This window comes from Amblyomma maculatum, chromosome 2 (assembly GCF_055883805.1).
Source record: "Amblyomma maculatum isolate TAMU_Amacu chromosome 2, ASM5588380v1, whole genome shotgun sequence".
Lineage (NCBI taxonomy): Eukaryota > Metazoa > Arthropoda > Arachnida > Ixodida > Ixodidae > Amblyomma > Amblyomma maculatum.
This window is the reverse complement of record NC_139345.1, coordinates 211,396,386-211,417,431: the sequence shown is the minus strand read 5'-3', so window position 1 is coordinate 211,417,431 and position 21,046 is coordinate 211,396,386. Positions and strand designations below refer to the sequence as shown.

The 21,046-nt window shown below is 45.5% G+C and overlaps 1 protein-coding gene across 1 annotated transcript in view; it reads left to right on the top strand.

Moving 5' to 3' along the window:
- LOC146201218 (uncharacterized) overlaps nucleotides 1–16,707 on the top strand; it is a 41,960-nt gene extending 25,253 nt beyond the window's left edge. Inside the window, exon 2 of the mRNA XM_084595688.1 lies at nucleotides 16,286–16,707. Coding sequence (XP_084451814.1) covers nucleotides 16,286–16,576 — 291 coding nt within the window. The 3' untranslated portion in view covers nucleotides 16,577–16,707. The remainder of the gene's footprint in view (nucleotides 1–16,285) is intronic.
- The last annotated feature ends 4,339 nt before the right edge of the window (nucleotides 16,708–21,046 follow it).

The following is a 21,046-nucleotide window of genomic DNA, read 5'->3' as shown; positions in this document are numbered from 1 at the left end:
AGGATTCGGTTGGTCTATGTTTGCACGTGCTACGATTTGTAATTTATTTCTTGTTACCAAGATATGGTACGTGTTACAAGTGCTGCATTGTTCTCGTGTGAATGTGCAGAGATTTCACCGTGTGTTCGCCAAGTTTGTGTGGGGAAGTACTTGGGAGCGCACCCACTGAACCAGCTTGTTTCATCGCGTCCGCTCTGGAGGAGTTGGTTTGACGCATTTGTATTTGCGCCAAGTGGTTAACCGTTTTATGTTCTTTCGTGATACAAAGGACCCATTTTTACGAACTGTGTTTCAGGTTAGATTGAACAAAGTGCTACCAAATTTTGTTGTTAGTTCGGCGAGCATACAAGGGAGGATTTTCGGAATCCTTAAAGAAGCGTACATGTCATGTCGTGTATTGCAAGCCCGTTTTTCGTTTGTATATATTTTTCAACTGTGACGCGAAAGGAACTTTACAAGGACTTGTGCGAAGTCTTTCTCCCGATCCCATTGTACAGATCGTTTTACTGTGCAAGTCCATGGAAGTCAGTCCTTAAACGAGTTAAAGATATGACTGTACCAGGTGGAGCAAAAACTTTCTTTTTCAAGCTCCATAGCAATACACTAGAAGTTAAGACTCATTTAGAAATGAAAGGTTTTTTTGTACTTTGGGGAAATCACTGTGTCATATGCCGCAAACCGGAAACTATCGAACACGTTTTCTTAGACTGTTGGGAAGCCTTTTTCTTCTGGGACATCCTACAACGAAAAATAAAAAAAGACCTCCCGTGGATGCATTCGGAATTCGATTTTTACCAATTGTAGATGATGATGCGATACCGCTGGAAATGATCATGTTATTGGGACTGCACAGTACCTGGCGATCCAGAATGGCTTTCAGGCATGCAGACGTTGAAGCGAGGAAAATACTGCAGTATTTTCGCGAAGCCGTTGCGACCGTTATTGAAGTTCTCAAGACACAAGACGAAGTGCCTGAGTGGCTTCCGAAAATGGAAGTGTTGCTGCAAATGACTGATTTGTAATGGATCACGCAGCCCAAACTGCGTGGTTTTAACCCATGTTGTGTATTTATCGCGTAATATTCTGCGCGCGCGTGTGTGTGTGTGTGTGTATGTGTGTGTGTGTGTGTGTGTGTGTGTGTGTGTGTGTGTGTGTGTGTGTGTGTGTGTGTGTGTGTGTGTGTGTGTGTGTGTGTGTGTGTGTGTGTGTGTGTGTGTGTGTGTGTGTGTGTGTGTGTGTGTGTGTGTGCGTGTGTGTGTGGAGTGAAATCTAATAATAAATTAGGCAATAAAGAAAAAAAAAGCGGCGTGGTACAGCGGTAAAGCGCTCGGCTGTGGATCCAAGAGATGGAGGTTCGATTCCCGGATGGCTAATAATGTTTTTTAATGAGGAGAGAAGTATTTGGCCTTGGCTGTGACGTCACGGCATACGGCACATGGCATACGGGAAGCTTTGCTCTGGCCCTCCAAGTGAAGCTTTTCGTTTCAAACACCTGCGCCTCTCCTAGCAACGTCACTCGGCGAGTTCGCGCATGCGCAGCTGTGGCTTTTTTTTACGACCATGCCACGCTCACCCCGGTGTTGACTAGCCTAGTGAAGCTTTTTGCTTCAAAACCCGGCGTCATATTTGCAAAAGAAAGGCAAAACCACAACACTCGTTAGGAGCTCCCGGTCAACTGTCAAACATCTTATTCAAGAAGACTTAAATTTGATTCCAGCAACGTTTTTTACATTCTCGAGTGTGGCGATTGTCTAATGAAATATATAGGTCTAACAGGCAATTCGTTCCGACTCACAGACGGGGAACTAATACAATACTTCAAATTTGAAAGAAAACGGTACGCAGAACCACACAAAGACCTCAGCAGACAGGAGGCAGTAACCTGGAGGAATAAAGTACCACAAAATCTGGCCCGAAAAAATTCAGAAATAACACATGCATGCATGCGGTGAAGTCTCGGACATCCTTTACGTGATTGGAACTGCAAAGAGCAATTAGAGAAATATAAAGCTCGAGCATTCAGCCAAGCGGAGTGGGAGGCAGAGCTGGCCTACACGGGTCTCTGAGCAGCGCAGCCTGCTCACCTGGGCCCACCCTTACAAAAATGCATGTAGGGTTTCTATAGAAATTCGAAAGCGTTGTGTCAATACACGCTGTTGAAAGTCTGTTGATAATCGGCAACATCTTGGATGATGCAGTGTTGACCTCTTGTTGAGCGCTTATGAAATAGTGGCCCATGTGTTTCTTAAGAGCGCTTTTGGAATTCGCGCAACTGAAATTCTGTTGATTTCAGGCTCAAATGCTTCAGAAACTCTGCAAGTGACGCTTTTTGATTTTCTGCTACCTTTCCACTCCTGAACAAGAGAAAATAGTACACGACCATCGGTTTGCCAGGAGCAGACACGGGGTGACTTTCATTAATGCAAAAGTAGTACAGTACATCTCCTAGCTGCGATAAGTCACCACATTCTATGTTCTGCCCGACCAATCAACAATCCTGTCTGATCAGTGCTGGTTAATGATAAGCATAGTGAGGCATAAAAGAACAAAACAGATCTTGATCTTTTAAGCCCCATTATACTTACGCACTCATTAACCTACACTAAACTGACTAAATTGTTGATTGGTCGAGCAGAACATAGAATGTGTTGACTGACCGCAGCAAGGATATGTGCTGTGCTACTTTTGCATTAATGTAAACCACCTCGTGCCTGCTCCTGGCTAACCGTTGATCACGCAGCATTTTCTGTTAATCCGCAGCGGAAAGGGAACACAGAATAAAAAATGCGCGTTAATGAGAAAGAAAAAATATGCATCTTTGGTGAACCCATAACATGAGCTGGGCTGTTTATTTGCTTTATTTCAATTCATGTGCAAGGTATGACGCCAGGCTGTTCTTTGCGTAAAACGCTGATACGTCCGGGAACTCCTCGCATGTGATGCTGAAATAAACAATATAAATCATAATTAAGTTGCGGTATATACTAACCTAAAAATAGAGCAAAGGCATTTGTGCGCTGCTCCACGTCATAGCTCAAGAAATTTCTTGTCTAAAATGAGTTGTCACTGTCTTTCACTGCTTAGACGGCACCGACCGCCGCCTCCACAGCTCGGCAGCACTACCACATCGTTCATTTCTCCCTGATAAACAAATATGCTGCCGTCAAAGATCCTATTGTGAATATAAATAGCAAAGTGCAAGTCACAAGCATTACTACCCAGAAAACTTGGAGCAAAATTACTAACTATAGGCACTAAAATGAGTGGAAACAAAAACAAACACTGCAAAAATGGTGGAGCTGCACAGATTCAATAATCCACAATGTGTGACAGAGGCGTATTATGATCTCGATAATGTGTCCGTCTCAGCGCGAGTAGCGTATCGAAAGAGTACAGCACTGTGCCGAACAATCCGTCAAAAACGGTCACCGGCTAAAAAAAAAAAGAAATAAAATGTCGCCATTCCAGCTGGCGTTCCATCGGCCCCAGCGTCCGCGTAGAGACAAGCCTCGTTCTCTCTCTCTCTCCCCCTCCTTTTTTTTTCCGATGAGGCTGGTTTGCCTGCTAGATATATTTACATGCGTGCTTCACCTCGTAGCACACACTGTACAAGACTGGCACAAACACGAATAGGAAAAAGTAAAACACTCACCAAAGTGCAGACGCTCCCTCCGCCCGCGCCGGCTTTTCGCCCAGAATCCAAAACGCCTGCGACTGTTGAACTTCTTAAACACGTCCTCCTTGCGCAGAAGCTGCCACCCAAGAGCGGATTCCTCCGAAGACTTAAATGCGTACGTTCGCGCTCCAATTTGAACAAAACGATCTTCGTGATAATCACCAGCGAAAAACCTACATGCGGTGCTTCGCTCACAGTGCAAGATGCGACCACGGTGGCGGGAAAACGCCAACTGAACTGGCACATCGCCGCACTCAGCGTACCCGCGTCTGCGTGCAAAGAAAACGGGGCGCAGAAGAACAGCTTCGGTGAAAAGGGGGAGCCGCCGCCCCCGCTGCGCGACTCCAGCTATGCTGCAGCCAAGGTCATCTCCGGGAAGACAAACCACGGAGAAGGCAGAGAGCAGAGACCCAGAGGGAGCAACCCCTCCCCCCCCCCCTCCACCTTTTTCCCCCCAGCCGACAGGAAGTAACCCTCGACCCTCCGGACATGCTGGCGCCGTTCGCGGCACGGGGGAAAGATGGGTGTGGACAGTAGCAAGGCAGTGGCCGAATGCTTCTTTGAAAAGACGAGTCGCCGATAGAAGACGCGTGTAATCCTATTTTTTTTTCTATTTATTTCATACGCGAATGTTTTTGCTATGCGTGTTAACTCTATAGTATGCGTGGGATCAATCCGTCATTATTAGAACCCCTCAATGTTTAAAGTGACTTCATTTTAGCATGGTGTCCACTTTAAGAAAGGAAGGAAAAGAAAAAAAAATAACAGTTAAATTCTCCAAAGACATACAGCGGTGGAGGATTCCATTACAGACTGCACCTCATTTTGCGGCAAAAGCTACGTGCAAAAATACCTAGGCTTGGGCAGAATGTCAGACCCTGAAGCATATATATAGTGAACTTTGCAACTGGTTTAAAAAAGCTCTGTCCTGCCCTACATGGTAGGTTCAATCTAGGATCCTGTTTGTTAGTATGACTTACTGAACTTGTTTTATGATAAATATAAAATATGTCCTACCACTAAAGTTACCTTCTGCGACATACAGAAGCTGATTCATTACGGATTCTGATTGACATTCAACGATGTATTTGCATTATTAGTGGAGGCTTTGCCATCATGAAGTTTTTAGGGCGTATTTTCACTGTGTTGCGAAGCTTGAGCTAAGTGTGCACCGTTAATATGTACTTTTATATAACATGAACGAGCACGCAACTGCATGCTGATCTTATACTTCCCTTTGCAGAAAGTGGCCAATAGTTGATTACAAGTGAGACCAAAAATTCATAACTAAATTGTCACATCATGCTCTTATCATTTGTGCCTAAAACTACTTAAAAACATGGGTCAGCATGAACAGTACACGCTAATTGTTCGTGAACGTTGAAAACTGACAACAAAAAGCACATAGAAAAAATAGCACAAAAAGTCTATTGGGTAGAACACAATGAAAATTCTGTTGGCCCTGTAAAGATTGCACTCAGCTGGGGTTGAATGTCTATCGAAATTCAATAAATTCAAAAGGCGGTCAATAGTCCAACAATAGAGTTTCAAAACTGATTTTTGTAAGGGCAGGAGGCAGCCCAAGCCAATGGTATCCTGGAATGAGGAAGCCACGCGCGCTATTACGTTAACCAATTAAAGTTTACTCTCTCTCTCTTCCGACTCAGGTTTAACAATCATCGCTCATATGTTCAGTCTCTCCCCAACCTCCCTCTTTCAAGACACCTATGCGAGAAAGGTCATGTGTTTGATAATCTTAACGTGACAATGTTACAAAGTGGCTTCAAAAACACTCCTGAGCGCGAGAAACGAGAATTGTTTAATAATAATAATAATAATAATAATAATAATAATAATAATAATAATAATAATAATAATAATAATTGATTCAGATGGAGCGAAAGGCGCAGTATCTGTCACACTTGTCTCAGTGAACACTCTCTGTGAAGGGAAGGGAGGAATATGGGAGTGAAAGTTGAAAGAGAGAGACGAGCCGTATTGGAGGGCTGCGGAGTAATTTTGACCGCCTGGGGATCTCTAACGTGAGCTTAAGGGAGTGGGTGAAGGGTGGCTGTTCCTGGCCCTATACGGGGCTGGGACGGTAGGTCAACGCCGCTTGCGGCGGGGGCTAGCCAGCCACTGAATTTTTATCAGTTGTAGGCCGTTATTGCACCCGCCACCGCTTAGGGGGTGGACGACGGCTTTTGCGGCGCGGGTCTTTCTCTCAGTCTTCTTTTATTGCGACAGCAATACTACGCCAGGTTTCTAGCCTTCAGCGTAGCGTAGTCCGGCAGTTACGCTTTACACCACGGGACTACTGACGTTATACCAATAGCTGGGCTACCAAGTCGGCTCTTTAGCGCAGCGTGGCTCGTAGCCACGCCGGCCGTTTAGTGCTTCTCCCACTAGGTGCGCTGTAGTCTAACAGGTGGTAATCTGTCATATAGATTAGGTGGAAAGGCGGTAGAGCAGCGCCTCCCCGGTTTGATGTATGCAGACGATATTGTACTGCTAGCTGAGAGTCTGGAAGAATTGCAAACTGTAGTTAAGTATTGCAGAGACGAAGGGGACGCTCTAGGATTCAGTGTCAGCGCAGTTAAGTCGGGTCTGATGATTTTCAAAGGCTCAACTGATCAGGGTCTTGAAATACAAGGCCATGAAATACCCAGAGTAGCAGAATATAATTATCTTTGGGTATGGGTAAACGAAGGATTGGCATACATTGGAAAGCATGAGCAATCACTTAAGGCCAAAGGGCGAAGGAATGCCGCGATAATGAAGCATAAGGCATTGTGGGGATACAACAGGTATGATATTTTGAGGGGTATTTGGAAAGGAATTATGGTGCCGGGCTTACTTTCGGAAATTGCGGTTTTGTGCCTAAAAGCAGAGGTACAGTCGGCATTAGAAATAAATCAGAGATCCGTTGGACGATTAGCACTAGTTGCTCGCGGCAAAACCACAAATGAGGCGGTACAGGGAGATATGGGCTGGACATCTTTCGAAGTACGGGAAGCTCAGAATAAAATATTATATGAGGAACGCATGAGGAAATTGGACAGTAACAGATGGGCAGCTGAAGTATTTAAATACCTGTACTTAAAAAGCGTTGACTCACAATGGAGGAAAAGAACTAGGAAACTAACTAGTAAGTATGCTAGTCACAAGGACGGAGAAATAAAGAGCATTAAGCAACATGTGAAAAACACAGAAGGTAAAAATTGGATAAATTCGAAGGAAAAGAAACAGAGTGTGGAATTATGCCGAAAGTGGAAAATGCAGATCAGGAAGGAAGATTTCTTTAATAACTCAAGAGGCAGTGCTCTAATTTTTGAAGCTTGATCAGGGTGCCTTAGAACACGCAGCTGCAAAAAGAAATTTAACAATGGAGATGACGCATGTGCTGTATGTGGTAACTCCACTGAAAAAGTTGACCATATTATACTCGAATGTAATGGTGTCCATCCGGAAATTGATGCAGGCGCAGTCATTGTTTCTGAAGCTCTGGGGTTTAGAGATACCAGTGGCCGGGTGAATAAACTGGTGGTGGAAACTAGCAAAAAAATGGCTGGAAGATTGGTGGCTGAAAAGCAGGGAAGTGACATAATGTTAGTAATGTAGAAACAAAAATTTAATAAATAGTATGATGGTTTAGTTAACCAATCTAAATCAATAGTTAAGATATAGGTAGAAAAATGAGCACGATAGCTACTGCTACCACCCCGTTTCAAAGGGGACGCTCCTATATTTCATCCATCCATCCATGGTGTGACCTCATAAGCGGGGTGAAGATGGGCTACCAAGTCGGGTCTTCAGCGTAGCGTGGCTCGTAGCCACGCCGGGCGTGTCGCGCTTCTTCCACTTGGTGCGCTGTGGTCTAACAGGTGGTGTCGTCTTCCATTGGAGACTGTTCGCCTCTCTCCTCTCTTCGGTAAGTAGAGGAGGGGAGGCTGCGCTGTATAAAGCATGCCATTTCAGCGCTTGTAAGACAGTTCGTCATGCTGTCTGAGAAGCAGAGGGAGAAGGCGGCTCGCCAGTGTGAAGCCAGGAAGCGACAGCGAGCTACGGAGAGAGAGGAAAAACGTGAAGGGCGTCGAGCCAGACGTCGTGCTCAAGATGCGGCTCGGCTAATGCGTACTTCTCATGCCATCGATGCAGTTGCTTTCGCTATCTCCTAGGCTTAACTACAGCTAAGCCACCGTGATTTTTTTCTTTCTTCTCTACTTTCTCTCTTCTGTCTGCACGAGGCAGTGGAGGCGGCTCAGCTACAGAGCCAGTTGCAGGCCCGTTCATTGTCTTTCACTCCTTCCTACAGCCACAACAACAGCGAAATCGCGCAGCACATGTACGCCACTTCGTTTCGCCTCCATCGAAACACAGCTGCTGCGGTGGGGATCGAGCCCGGATACTCCGGCACAATAGTCGGGCGTCTTACCACTGCACCGCCCCGGCGTGAGCGACAATAATTTATTTTTAAATATGACACTGTACATAAGGGCGTAAACGAAAGCCAGGGCATGCCCTCTTCCGAGTTCAGAACCTACAAAAATTGAAACTCTGACACACAAAGCAGCACTCTGCGTCGTCTGGGATCATACCCCTTTTGCGAGTTCGGACAATTATCTCCACCTCCCGTTCAACTCACCTTCCATTCTCACGCGGAGTACACCTCCCCCTATTGTCTTTTTTTGAGCTACTATAAGCTGTGGTCTTTCACACATAGCACTTATTTAGGACTTCAGTCCCTGCTTCCTTCATGGTTATGTGAAGATTCCCCTCCACCACTGCCCTCCCGGCTGACAGGAGGGACAACGTGCCGCATTCTTCAACGAATGTTGCTACGCGGCTGCGCACGCAGTGTATCATCCTAGCACGTCACGCTTGTCAATTAGCAAGCACGGGTCCCGTCGGGGTGGCGCCGTGATTACGGCTCTGGGCCACTGTTCCCAAGAGTGAGGGATCGAATCCCTGCCTCGGCGGCCGCTTTTCAATGGAAGCGGAAAGCTAGGCGCCCGTGTTCTGTGCGATGTCGGTGCACGTTAAAGGGCCACTGCCCAGGGAAGGACCTTTTCAACGAAGGAGCCCAGTGTTTCGACCAGGTACCGGAGATAGTCTGTGCAAAATGCTACAGTGACACGCGCGCCGCAAGGCAACGAAAATACAAATCAAAGCTTTCTCATGCTCTCCATCAAGAAGCCAGCTTTCCCGTTCCCTGCGCTGACCCGTCGAGCCGCAGCTATGACGTATTTGTCGAGAATGACGTCCATTGGTCCATCTCGCTGTCTGAGGGTGAAGGATGGGTGTCTACCGCTCGCTGCGCGTTTTTCCTTCGCCACGGCCAGACTGAATCCAGCAGCGCGCGCTCTCTCGCCCGTCTCTTTTTTTATGCGAAGCATATTGCTAGAGGTAAACCACAGCCCTTCGTGGCGGTTACACGCCGTGCAAAGAAAGTGGAATGCTACGTCACACCACGTGATACGTTGACGTCACGACAGAGGAGAGACGGGGGTCCAGCTCGCGCTGTCGGCTGCGGTTGCACGCCGTGCGGACCACGTGGTATGGTGGCGTCACACCACGTGATACGCTGACGTCACGACAGAGGAGAGACGGGGAACCGGCTCGCGCCGTCGGCTGCGGTTGCACGCCGTGCGGACCACGTGGTATGGTGACGTCACACCACGTGATACGCTGACGTCACGACAGAGGAGAGATGGGGGACCGGCTCGCGCCGTCGGCTGCGGTTGCACGCCGTGTGGACCACGTGGTATGGTGACGTCACACCACGTGATACGCTTACGTCACGACAAAGGAGAGACGGGGACCGGCTCGCGCCGTCGGCTGCGGTTGCACGCTGTGCGGTCCACGTGGTATAGCCCAGGTTTATATATAAAGGGGGGAGGCGATTGCGCTCGCCTCCAGTAGACTCTCACAAAAGGTGGCGATGCCTCCAGGGAGTGCAGCCGAGCGGTGGAATGAAAAGCGAAGGCTGCGGCGTGCTGCAGAGAGCCCAGAAGAGCGGGAAGAACGTTTGGCCAAGGAGCGTGCTCGGCATGCGGCTCGGCTACAACGATGCTCCACTGATACGAGCAACGTAAAAGCACGTGTAACCAAGGAAAGAAAAGTTTAGCCAAGTGTAACCATGGAAAGCCGAGTTTAGCAATCAATATGCTTCGCATCTGACCAGGCTTAACCAAGCTAAGCCTCAGCCATTTTTTTTCTTCGCGCACGCGGAGTGCACGCCCCACCTCCCGCCAAACGCGGAGGAGGAAGGGCAATTTGTCTAGCGGAGGCTAGACGACCTCAGTCAGGAGAGTGAAAAACCTTTGCGAGGGAACGGAAGGAGAGAAGCATGACAGAATCGTGTGACTGCGGTGGCTGTAACTGCGTTATTAGTTATTCTTTTCAAAAACATCTTGCGGCCTTGCGCTCTGGGGGCGAAGTCTCACAGTCACCGGGGAAGAAAATATTTTCGACCGGAGGGTGGACAGTGGGCTTTTAAAGAACCCCAGGTGGTCAAAGCTTCCGGAGTCCTCCACAATGGGACCTCTCATAGCCTGGGTCATTTTGGGACGTTAAACCTACAAAAAACCAAAAATTAGCAAACACGCAGTCCCGAAAAATAAAACAGGGATCCCACCGGAATACTCCACTCCCCTTGCATGCTTGCATGCTCTTCGCAGTCTCCAACCTTCGCTACATTCTTTCTGCCCATCCGTATTGAATTATTATTTTTTTACGGCTATGCTCATTTCGCTTGCCCAAGCCTTATAAAAGGGGAAGCAGCAACGAAGAGAAATTACTCTTGAAAAAGATCAGTCCCCCGATCGAAACGTCGAGTGCAACAAAAATGCTTTTTTTTAATGAAGCGTACACTTCTCTCTCTCTCTCTCTCTCTTTATATGTATATATGTGTGTGTGTGTGTGTGTGTGTGTGTGTGTGTGTGTGTGTGTGTGTGTGTGTGTGTGTGTGTGTGTGTGTGTGTGTGTGTGTGTGTGTGTGTGTGTGTGTGTGTGTGTGTGTGTGTGTGTGTGTGTGTGTGTGTGTGTGTGTGTGTGTGTGTGTGTGTGTGTGTGTGTGTGTGTGTGTGTGTGTGTGTGTGTGTGTGTGTGTGTGTGTGTGTGTGTGTGTGTGTGTGTGTGTGTGTGTGTGTGTGTGTGTGTGTGTGTAGGGACCCAATAACAAAGGGTTAAATTTCAAAGCACTAATTTATCAAAACAAAATGCCTCGCGATACCCTCATGCTACCTATTTGCAGATCACTAATGGAATTCGCGCTTATCCACTGTTGTGTCAACTGTCATCTGGGGTTCCCCGAGTTTATTTTTTATATGTTCCCTAAGCGTTTTACTTTAAATAAATGATTTTGGAAAGGATATAGGTATTTTACTATCGAACTGTGATAGATGCTCTTTTTTAAGTGCGACTGTTCGCCAACGATTGTGCTTGTTTGGGCACGTAAACATATTATTGGTCAATTACTGCTGCAGCAGATTTAAACATTTCTCAACTGTGCGTCAAATGTGATATCCAAATCATCTTATCCTTGTAGCGCTAACAACAATACAATGAAAAATTCTAGTACATTACAACATCTGCAATTCTGTTTGGTTTAGTTTATGGGGGTTACGTCACAAACCGACTCCGGCTATGGGAGACGCCATAGTGGAGGGCTTCGGAAATATCGATCACCTGCGGTTCTTTAACGTGCAATGACATCGCACAGCACACGGGCGCATTGCTTTTTCACTGCGGCCGGGATTCAATCCTGCATCCTTGACCGCAGCAGGCGAGCTATCGGCGGGGCGCAACATCTACAAGACAAAATGGATCAACTTAAAGGAGACTATTTCAATCTTGTTTGGGGATGCGCCAAGTAGTCTGTAGGTCGGCTTAAAATGGAAGCTGAAATAAGCCATGCCTGGTGCTTAATTTAGGCACATAACGTATAATCAGATATTTTTTTTAGAATTGTGGTATAGTTTGGGACAGACGCAATGAGTTACAGATAACATAATCGGTAAAATTAGAATATTTGAACGTTAATTTTGAGGTTTACATTTTTTGATTGCCCTCAACAGAGTGAGTGGTACAAGTGATTATTTTAATTTTTATTTATTAGATACCCTAAATACCACGAGGGATCATTACAGGGAGGACATTCAAAAGTACAGAGGTACAAAAAAAAAGCAATGGTAATTAATCGAAGTACATGAAAAATATGGCACGAGATTATACATAAGAAGATATATGTATAGCAATTAAACAAGAATGAGGAGCATGTGACAAGATTTTGGCGGACAAAAATTACCGCAAGCAAAAACATAAATGGAAGGAATAACTTCGTAGTGACATAAGATCTCAATAATTACTGAGATATAAGTAGTTGATTTCCCACACGTGTGCTGAAGGAATTTAATGATGGATTACTAACAATGAATGTGTTCAAGGTGTTCCATTCGCGTATAGCACGAGGAAAGTGTGAATATTTGAAAGTGTCAGTACGGAATGAAAACTCGTTTAGAGTGTCTATGTGATTATTACGTGTTTGTCGCGTTTGTGATTTTGATATGTATCTTGAAGTGTCGACTTTTAATTGATTGTGTATGAGTTGGTACACGGTTTTAAGGCGCGCTCGTTTTGCTGTGTTTTGAAGGGTTAGTAGTCCTGCGTGTTTGAGTAGTTCTGTTGGTGAGCCTGTCAACCTGTGTTTATTAAATATACATCTGACCGCCTTCCTCTGCACTGCTTCTATTTGTTTAATAAGCTTGTTAGTGAAAGGAAACCAAACAACATTAGCATATTCTAGAAATGGTCTGACATATTTCTTATTCGCAAGAAGCTTTGTTTCCCATGGTGCTAGTTTGAGGTGTCTGTTAATGAAAAATAACTGTTTTAATGCGGTTGATGTGAAATTGTTAACATGATAATCCGATCTGAGGCCAGAGGTTAGTGTTATGCCTAAATATTTATATTCGGACACCGAATCAAGCAAGAGGAATGTTGTTTAATGTGTACTGAAAATTTGATTGGTGTATCTTTCTGGTTACGGATAAAGAAACTGATTTTTAAACATTAATAGTCATCTGCCAATCTCCACACCACTTGGTCACTGCTGTTAAAACTTTATTTAAAGCTATGTGGTCATTGATGCAGTTAATTTCCCGGTAAAGTACACAGTCATCGGCAAAACGTTTATTATTGTGAGAAATACTAGTTGGTAAGTCGTTTATAAAAGCTAAAAATAATACTGGGGCTAGAACACTTCCTTGTACCGGATGTAACATTAGCTGTTTCGGACGTAGCGTTGTTAATTTCGACGAATTGAGTACGGTTAGTCAAATAATTAACAATCCAATCTACTATAGGGCCAGCTCCAAAGGTTGCATTAAATTTCATAATAAGTTTGGAATGGGATACGCGGTCGAAAGCTTTCGAAAAGTCTAAGAAAATGAGGTCGATTTGTTTCTGCTGATAAATAGCGAAGGATATGTCATGTGTAAGTTCGATTAGTTGTGTGACTGTAGAAAATCCTTTCCGAAAGCCGTGCTGAAATGGTGTTAAAATTTGATTTTCCTCTAAGTAGGTGGTTATGCGCTTTAAGATCACGTGCTCTAGTAACTTGCATACAGTGCTTGTTAGTGAAATTGGTCTGAAATTTGAGGAATCTGATTTGCTTCCTGTTTTGTGTATAGGTGTCACTTTAGCTATTTTCCATTCTTTAGGAAGAGTGTGCGATGACTCGTTAAAAAGTATCACTAAAACCTTTGCTGCACATTCGGCATATCTACGCAAAAAGATGTTAGAGATTCCATCAGGCCCTGATTTTTCCTTTGTGTCCAAGTTTAATAAGAGGCTTAAGACTCCTGCTTCTGTTACAGTAAGGGGTTCTAAATTATTTCCTGAGCAAAAACTTACGAGGATTATCTCCGTTGTCTGTAGTGAAAATAGAAATTAAGTAGTTATTCAGCTTGGTTGCAATACGTCTGTTTTCCTCTGGAGAAGCTTGGTTTTCTTTTCGTGATTTAGGGTTCAGGTGACGCCAGAACTTTTGGGGAGCATCTTTTAAGAAACGAGTCAGCGTATTAGTAAAGTAAAATGTTTTAGCTGTTTTTATTTCGGATTTTAAATGAGTGATGACCGAGGTTAATTTTTCAATTGTTTTTGGTGATGGATGGCGTTTCTGCACTTTTTTCAGCCGTCGAGCTTTTCGCTTGGCATAAATTACGGTTCGAGTTATCCATGGATTACATTTGCGTATTATCTTAGTCTTGGTGGGCACATATTTAGTAACGCAATATGACACGATGTTTTTCAATCTCTGCCACAATGTTTCTATGTCAGTATTTACGTCATTTGAGAGTTTCTGAAATGATCTTCGTTCGTGTGATAAAGTATCAAGTATGGTAGTGTCGTCAGCTCGGTTGTAGTCTGGGTACGTTACTGTAGATGGCAAACAAGGGACATAATAGGGATGCGGGACAGAACACATTACTATAGTTTGTGGTCAGACAGGCCATTTAAAATTTCAACCTTTGTTTGCTGACAGGAGACTACTCAGGAAAACTAAATCTAAAATGTTAGAGCTGGTTCCTTGCGCACGTGTGGGTTCTGTTACAATTTGCGTGTGGTTAAAAAAAAGCATTATATCAAAAACAACATCAGCGCAAGGTGAAGTATGGTGCAGTGTATTCCAGTTAATATCAGGAAGATTGAAATCCCCTAAAAGTATTAGTCTCGCCCTGTTGCATATACGTACACAAAGAATGAAGTATGATAGGATCAGAACAAGGACTAAGATAGACGCAACCCACAACGATGGCAGAATCAGAAAAGCAGAGTTTGCAAAAAGTTGCTTCTACCTCCTCATATTCAGGTAACGTAAAGAAATGTATATCTTTTCTTATCACTAAAGCCACGGCTGCGCCTCGCGTCAGCCTGTCCTTGCGTGCTATGAAGTAGTCGGGGGAGTTACTTCAAACTCTTTGATTTCTCTTGTCAGCCAAGTTTCTGTTATAGCCATGAATTCTGGCTTTAAACCTAATAATAAATATTCAAAGGGACAGAGCTTACTGATAATACTACGCGCATTAATGTTCACAAAAGTTATTTGGGACGTTGTAGATGGCGCGACCGTAGGGCCCGTGTGCATGTGTTTTGGTTTTTTGCGTCGGTTAGTGAAGGTGGAACCGGATGAGCTGCAATTGGTGACACTTCACGCTTTTCGTTGTCCCAAAAGTACAATTTACTGTTTATCTTTAGTTTGTCGTAAACCAGCGACACTTTTTCGCCGCAATCTTTTTTTGGTTTCCCATATTTTCATAGCTTTTTTCTGATTTCGCGGACACAAGGCGAAAAATCATCACTTATGGTAAACTCAGTGCCCTTTAATTTGTGGCAGTTGCGTAAAATGGTCGTTTTGTTCCTAAAATCTACAAGCTTCAGTATTACATATATTGTAGGCCTTGTTTTGTCTTCTGCTGGTCTACCTATTCTGTGAATGCGTTATATTGCAACTTCTTCCAGTTTTAAGGATTCTTTGACAACTTTTTGATTCACAGTTCGCTCCAGCGAGTCGCTATTTTCTTCTTCAGACATGCCATAAATTATAAGATTCGATCTTCTGGAACGATTCTGGAGATCGTCTACTTTTAACTCCAGAAACAATACGACCTGCTGAAGATTTGCAACATGCTCAGTACATGACGAAAGCTTGTGTTCAAGGAGAGTAAGGCGTTCTAGTTTGGTGTCTATATTGATGTTAACCTTTCTTCTTTTATTGTTTTTATGTCATCGGCAATCTGTCGTAGCTGTTGAAAAAGTTCTACCATATCAGGCCCAGGATTTGTCTCAACGTCACCCGCAAGCAGTAACAATTTCAATATATGCACCACATCGCACACTGTATCAACAAGTACCGCAGGGCACGGCAGCACAACAAGGCAACGCTCTTTAGATCTAAAACATTTCCCAAACGGCTTTCTTACCTGCACGAGGAATACAAGCGGGTTATCCATCAGTGCGCAAGCCCAGCTGCCCTTTGGTCTGAAATCCTTCGTTGACGGAAGTCCAGGAAGCTTGCAGCGCCGCTAAGCATGGCTTGAAGACCACACTTCTTTGGCGATGGTAGGTGACGAAATTCATCCGCAGATCGTAGGAGGGGCGTTGAAAATTTGTCGTTCCATAGCACATGAACAAGTTCGTACTGGAACTTCCTGATGATGAACTTATGATCAACTTCCCGAACTATATCACCTGCAGGAAGGTAGCTCACGTCAAGTTTCTCTATTTGCTTCTTATTTAGTCTTATTTCTATTTAGCCTTAGTAATTACGCCTTTGTTATTACGTCGTGCATGCCTATAGAACTGACGTTATACATTCTTGTTGCTCCTCAAGACAGCTGTTGATAAACACGCATTTTTACGAAACAGATTTCACCAATAAATTTCAACATACGCGGAATTGAACTCTTTTTAGCAATGCGCCTTTCTTGACTCACTATTTCTTCTTCCAGTGAGTGCCCGTGATAGGTGTTCAGTATTGTAAATAAATAATTGTGACAGTTTGCGTGCCAGTCGGCTGAGTGCTGAACCGGCCACTTGCTTCCGCAGGTACCGACGTTCGCGTACGAGAAACGGCTGTCTCGCATCGAGACGCTCCGGCTGGCCATCATGTACATCGCCTTCATGACCGAGGTGGTGGGCTGCTCCAAGGAGGATGCCGAGCCGTGCGCCGAGGCTCCTGCTAGCGGCGTGGCGGCCTTTCCCTCGCACCACCACCACCAGCTGGCCGGGGACGTGCCTCTGGACGAGGCGGCGCTGTGGGGGCCGGGTCGGCCACTGGCCGGCACAGCGGGCGCAGACGCATTGGGCCACCTGTGCCCGTCGTCGCGGCAGGTGTGACCTCTGACGCTGCTGGAGCCGACGGCGGCCTACGTGCTCCCCAGGTGATGGAGAGCGCCGGCACCGCCTCCAGCAGCAGCGGCGCTGGTCGCTCGGAAGCAGCTCTCAATGCTTTCAAGCGCAGCGGGAACGGAAAGGAGTCTCTTGGAACACCGCGGATTATCCCCGGGACATGCAGACAGCAGTGGTTGGTGTGCTACACCGTTTGAGTGTCAGACTGCGCATTTGTAGTGACAACGACTGACTGTCGGCTTGTATAGAGGTTTTAGGTGGAGCACCCGTTTCGATTCCGGAGGTCAAGTGTTGCACTCTGGCGATGGTGGTTTGCTTTCTCAGTGCTTGCATCGTACTTGTTCTTCAAGTGACTTTGTGCGCATCGTGGGGCTTAAATCGGCGAAAGACCTTCGCCTGTTTAATCTGTGGCCGTGTTTAGACTCTCTGTATAGTCTGGTGCAATAGCCTTGTATACATGAACGCGGCAGAATGCGGGTCGAGGTAATTTTCGATAGAGAAAGAGCCAATTTCGAAAAAATATCGCATCTATAGCATTCCACGCCCTTCCTCTACTTTTCGCCCATTCCCTCTAGAAGACGAGACTGGACTTTTGTCGAGTTCATGTAAACTTCGCTAATGATGTCACTGGTTGCATGAAGTTTATATTTGTCAAGTTATTGTGCCGCAAAACCAGAAGTTGCAATAGTTTCTGCGACAGGAAGCTTCTAGTAATTCTCATAGGCAAGAACTGGCGCAATTTGCACTTTGCCGTCAACGTCTGGCGTCATAAGGCCAGACAAATGGGGACTGTGAGGGCCATAACATAGTGCCGTGTGCACAGTGTGGTAGCTTACCTATCTTGTTATTTTTTCAGCTTTTCTGCGTGCACAAGAAACCTTGGAGACAGTCATGGGATAACTGTTAAGAAATACGTATTGTCTAACAGCAGTTGTTTTGATGCGGCATCTCACTGTTCGTCTTTCGCGGAGTCGGCCACTATAGTGGCAAGAGTCGCGTAGTGCTTGCAGCGGGCCGTACGAAGTTCCTTTGGGCGTCAAATTGGTTCTTCTGTTGAGCTATCCACTGGCATCCAACTCAGCGCCCAGTGCCGCGTTACCGGTGATATCATCGTCCATCTGTACTAGCTGAATGCGAAGGTGCAAGCGCTTGGTTCGGAAGTGTGACGACATTCGGATTCCAAGCAGAGCCACTGCAGGTTCTTCCTTGCCACTGCTTAATGGCGGGACCAAGGGGTGCAGCTTGCGTTTCGGTCTGGGTGTCTCCCTTTGCTCGAGGTTGCAAAGCGGAAAACTAACTATTCTTACTCGGAAATTGGGTAAGTTTCGCTAATGAATCAGGAACACAGTTTACTCCCTATAAATAGAGACAAGAAAAACCAAAAGCCTGTGTTTTACACGAGCTTTCATACAACCAAAGATCTAACGCTCAATGCTTTCGGGCAGAACCATATATTTCATTTGTATCGCAGAACACTTCAATGAATGCTCTGCTTGGCACCTGTCTGCCGTAGCAGTCATGTGAAGCACTGCTTGGGTAGAGTTCCGGTGTGTATGTGGGTATGTGTGCGTGTGTTTGTGTGTGTGTGTGCAAAGAGGAGGAGGGGGGGGGGTCATCGTTTTTTTGACCACGAAGGAGACGGAAGAAACAAGCTTCATGTTACGAGACTGGCCCCTTGTGTTGAATGGAAGTGGGAAGGGTTAGTGAATGCCATCATTGATGCACTTCAAATTAAGATTGATAGCGAGGCTATAGTAGGAGAATAGTGTGACGACAATTTTGAACAATAGAAAACAAACATTTATTGTCAGAGCATAGCAGTTATGTTCTATCGATTTCTTCAGACGCTGCAAATAAAAAAAAATTTCTAAAAAGTAATGAGAAAAATCGAGGTAGTTAGTGTGTGCCATATTAAGCCACAACGCCTCTCCACTTGGTATTCCCTTGAAGAGAGGTCTAAGCTTCAGTTGACCGCAAATGCAAAACTATAAATGAAATGGTAAAATGACTGGCTCTCTCGTAATCTCCCATTACGTGAGCATGAAATGGTTACGAGCGTAGCACGTTGTCGGAAGGGGCGAGCAGTCTTCTGCCGTGGCGTATACCTCGCACAGCGATCACTTTCCTCAATACGCTCTCTCCTTTTATTATAGCTCCAATGCTCGGCTTAAGCAGTTGTGACGACATTAAAATGCAGAACTATGGAGAAGCGCACGCGTCCAAGACGCGACGCAGGTCTAACAAGAATGTAGGAAAATCTCAAGTGCTTTCCGAGCATGTATTAAAAACGCCGCGCGTGGCCCAGTGAACGACAGTGACTCTGAATGCCCGAATGCGTTTCAAGCTGCTGCCACCTCGGCCGTCGACCTTACCATAGTTTGTGAAACCGAAGCATCATCCTTGGGCAAAGAACGGAGAATTCACCTCGTTAAATCTCGTTCGATGCCCTGATGTTCACGTTTCGGTGTACACATGTTCGCTCTAGATGTTGGCTCTATACGCCGGCTGAAAATCACCGACAACGAAAGGTAAAAGCACTCCGCGCTTAAAAAAAAAAAAAAAAAAGAAAAAAAGAGCGCTCGGCTTCTTAATTACGAGGCAGCTAAAGAGAGCCTCCATTTGTTGGGGACGCATCGGCAGAACACTTGCACATCAATGTGGTGGGGTGCAGGGGTGTTGTGTACTGCGATCCAATAGATGGACGTCTGCTTCAGCAGCGCTTTTAGCGTCGTCAGCGTACCGGATTGGCAAAGGCGGCTTCTTTCAGTTCAGTTTGTTTTTCTATGCCCTCTAGTTATAACGCGATAATCGCTACTACGAGCACATACAATGGCAAGGCTATCGCGCTGTATGAGTATTTTCCAGAATCGAAACTGATAGTGCCAGAAGACCAAAATGTGATGTTGGTTTTCATATCTTTTCCTTTTTAGCAGTAAAAACTCACCCACCAGCAACATATGACCGCAAAGTAACTGTTTATATCACATGAGTCCAGAGAAGTGAGAGAAATAAACCTTTAATTTTGCCGTTATGCACTGAGGCAATAAAGAAACGTTATGAAATGCAGTAATAAGTAACAGTTATTTCCTTCAACTATCTACCTTCAATATGTCTCTCAGGGCTTTACACTAGGCGCGGATTTCCATAGAGTGTAAGATCGTGTCTAATACAAGTTCTTAAACGAAAGTGGGCAGGTAGCAGGAGCGACGCCGCTAGGAATGCTGTTCGAGTATGGAATATTTAAAAGAAAACTAGGCAGCCGATGGCTGGTGCAATGAGATTTGAGTGCCGTTCATGTCGCATATATATACATGGGGCTTGAGTGATGGATGACAAGAACCTGTGAGAGTGCATGTCAACTGAGGATGAAGGTGCGATGTCACCATGAAAGCGCTTACAGACCATATTCTGTTTGCAGAGACGAAACGCTGACGTCATGTGAAGGCGAAGCCTGGATAAACCAACATGATTATAAGTCGAAAGCCTATTAGATTTCATCGTTGTCAGCAGAAGCGGTCGGCAGAGGGAGTCACGTTTTCGAGGGCGAGACTTCAAAATAAATTTATAAACCCTGTCTCCACCGGGAATCGAAGATCCATCCCTTGGATCCCCAGTCAAGCGCTTTACTAACTGCGCCACGCCCAGAATCGTGAAGCGCTCTTCCCAATTCCCCTTTTCTACCGCAGGGATGACAGCGAGATTCTGCGAGTGACAGACGCTGAGCCTTTCATTTTCTCGAAACGAATTATAGAACGCCGGTGAACTTTGATGCGTTGAATAAAATGCTGGTTGTTTCGACAAGGGGCGCGTGATGTATACCGTCACGACAGGCCATGATGTCGCCAGGTGATTCACACAATGCGAAGCTGGCCCCACCGGACGTCCTATCCCGGCGCCCGTGCGACGCCTTTCATATGCCGCTTCCTCGAACGCCGCACCACACAGCAAACAGGATCAGACCCAGATGTCTAGGAGCGTTAGTACATCAGGCATCAGCGGCGTTTGAAATTCATTTACAAAATAGAAAAGGCGCAGTATCTGTCACAATTCTCCGCGAACACATGTATCACGCCGTAAAGGAAAGGAAGGTGGGGGTGAAAGAATAGAGGGAGATAGAGGTGCCGTAGTGGAGGGCTACGATCCACCACGCAATAATGGCTCTCGCCTCATCGCACTTTAGTGGAATTTTGTTGCACCGATTCATATGGCCTCGATGGATGGATGGATGGAATATAGGAGCGTCCCGTTTGAAACGGGGTGGTAGCAGTAGCTATCATGCTCACTTTTCTCCCTATATCTTAATTATTGATTTATATTGGTTAATTAAACCATCATTCTATTTATTAAATTATTGTTTCTACATTACTAACATTGAGATTGAGCAGAGATTGAGATCGAGATTGAGCAGAGTCGCCACCTTGCGGCGCAGTGGTGAACCCTACTCAGTGTGGATGCATA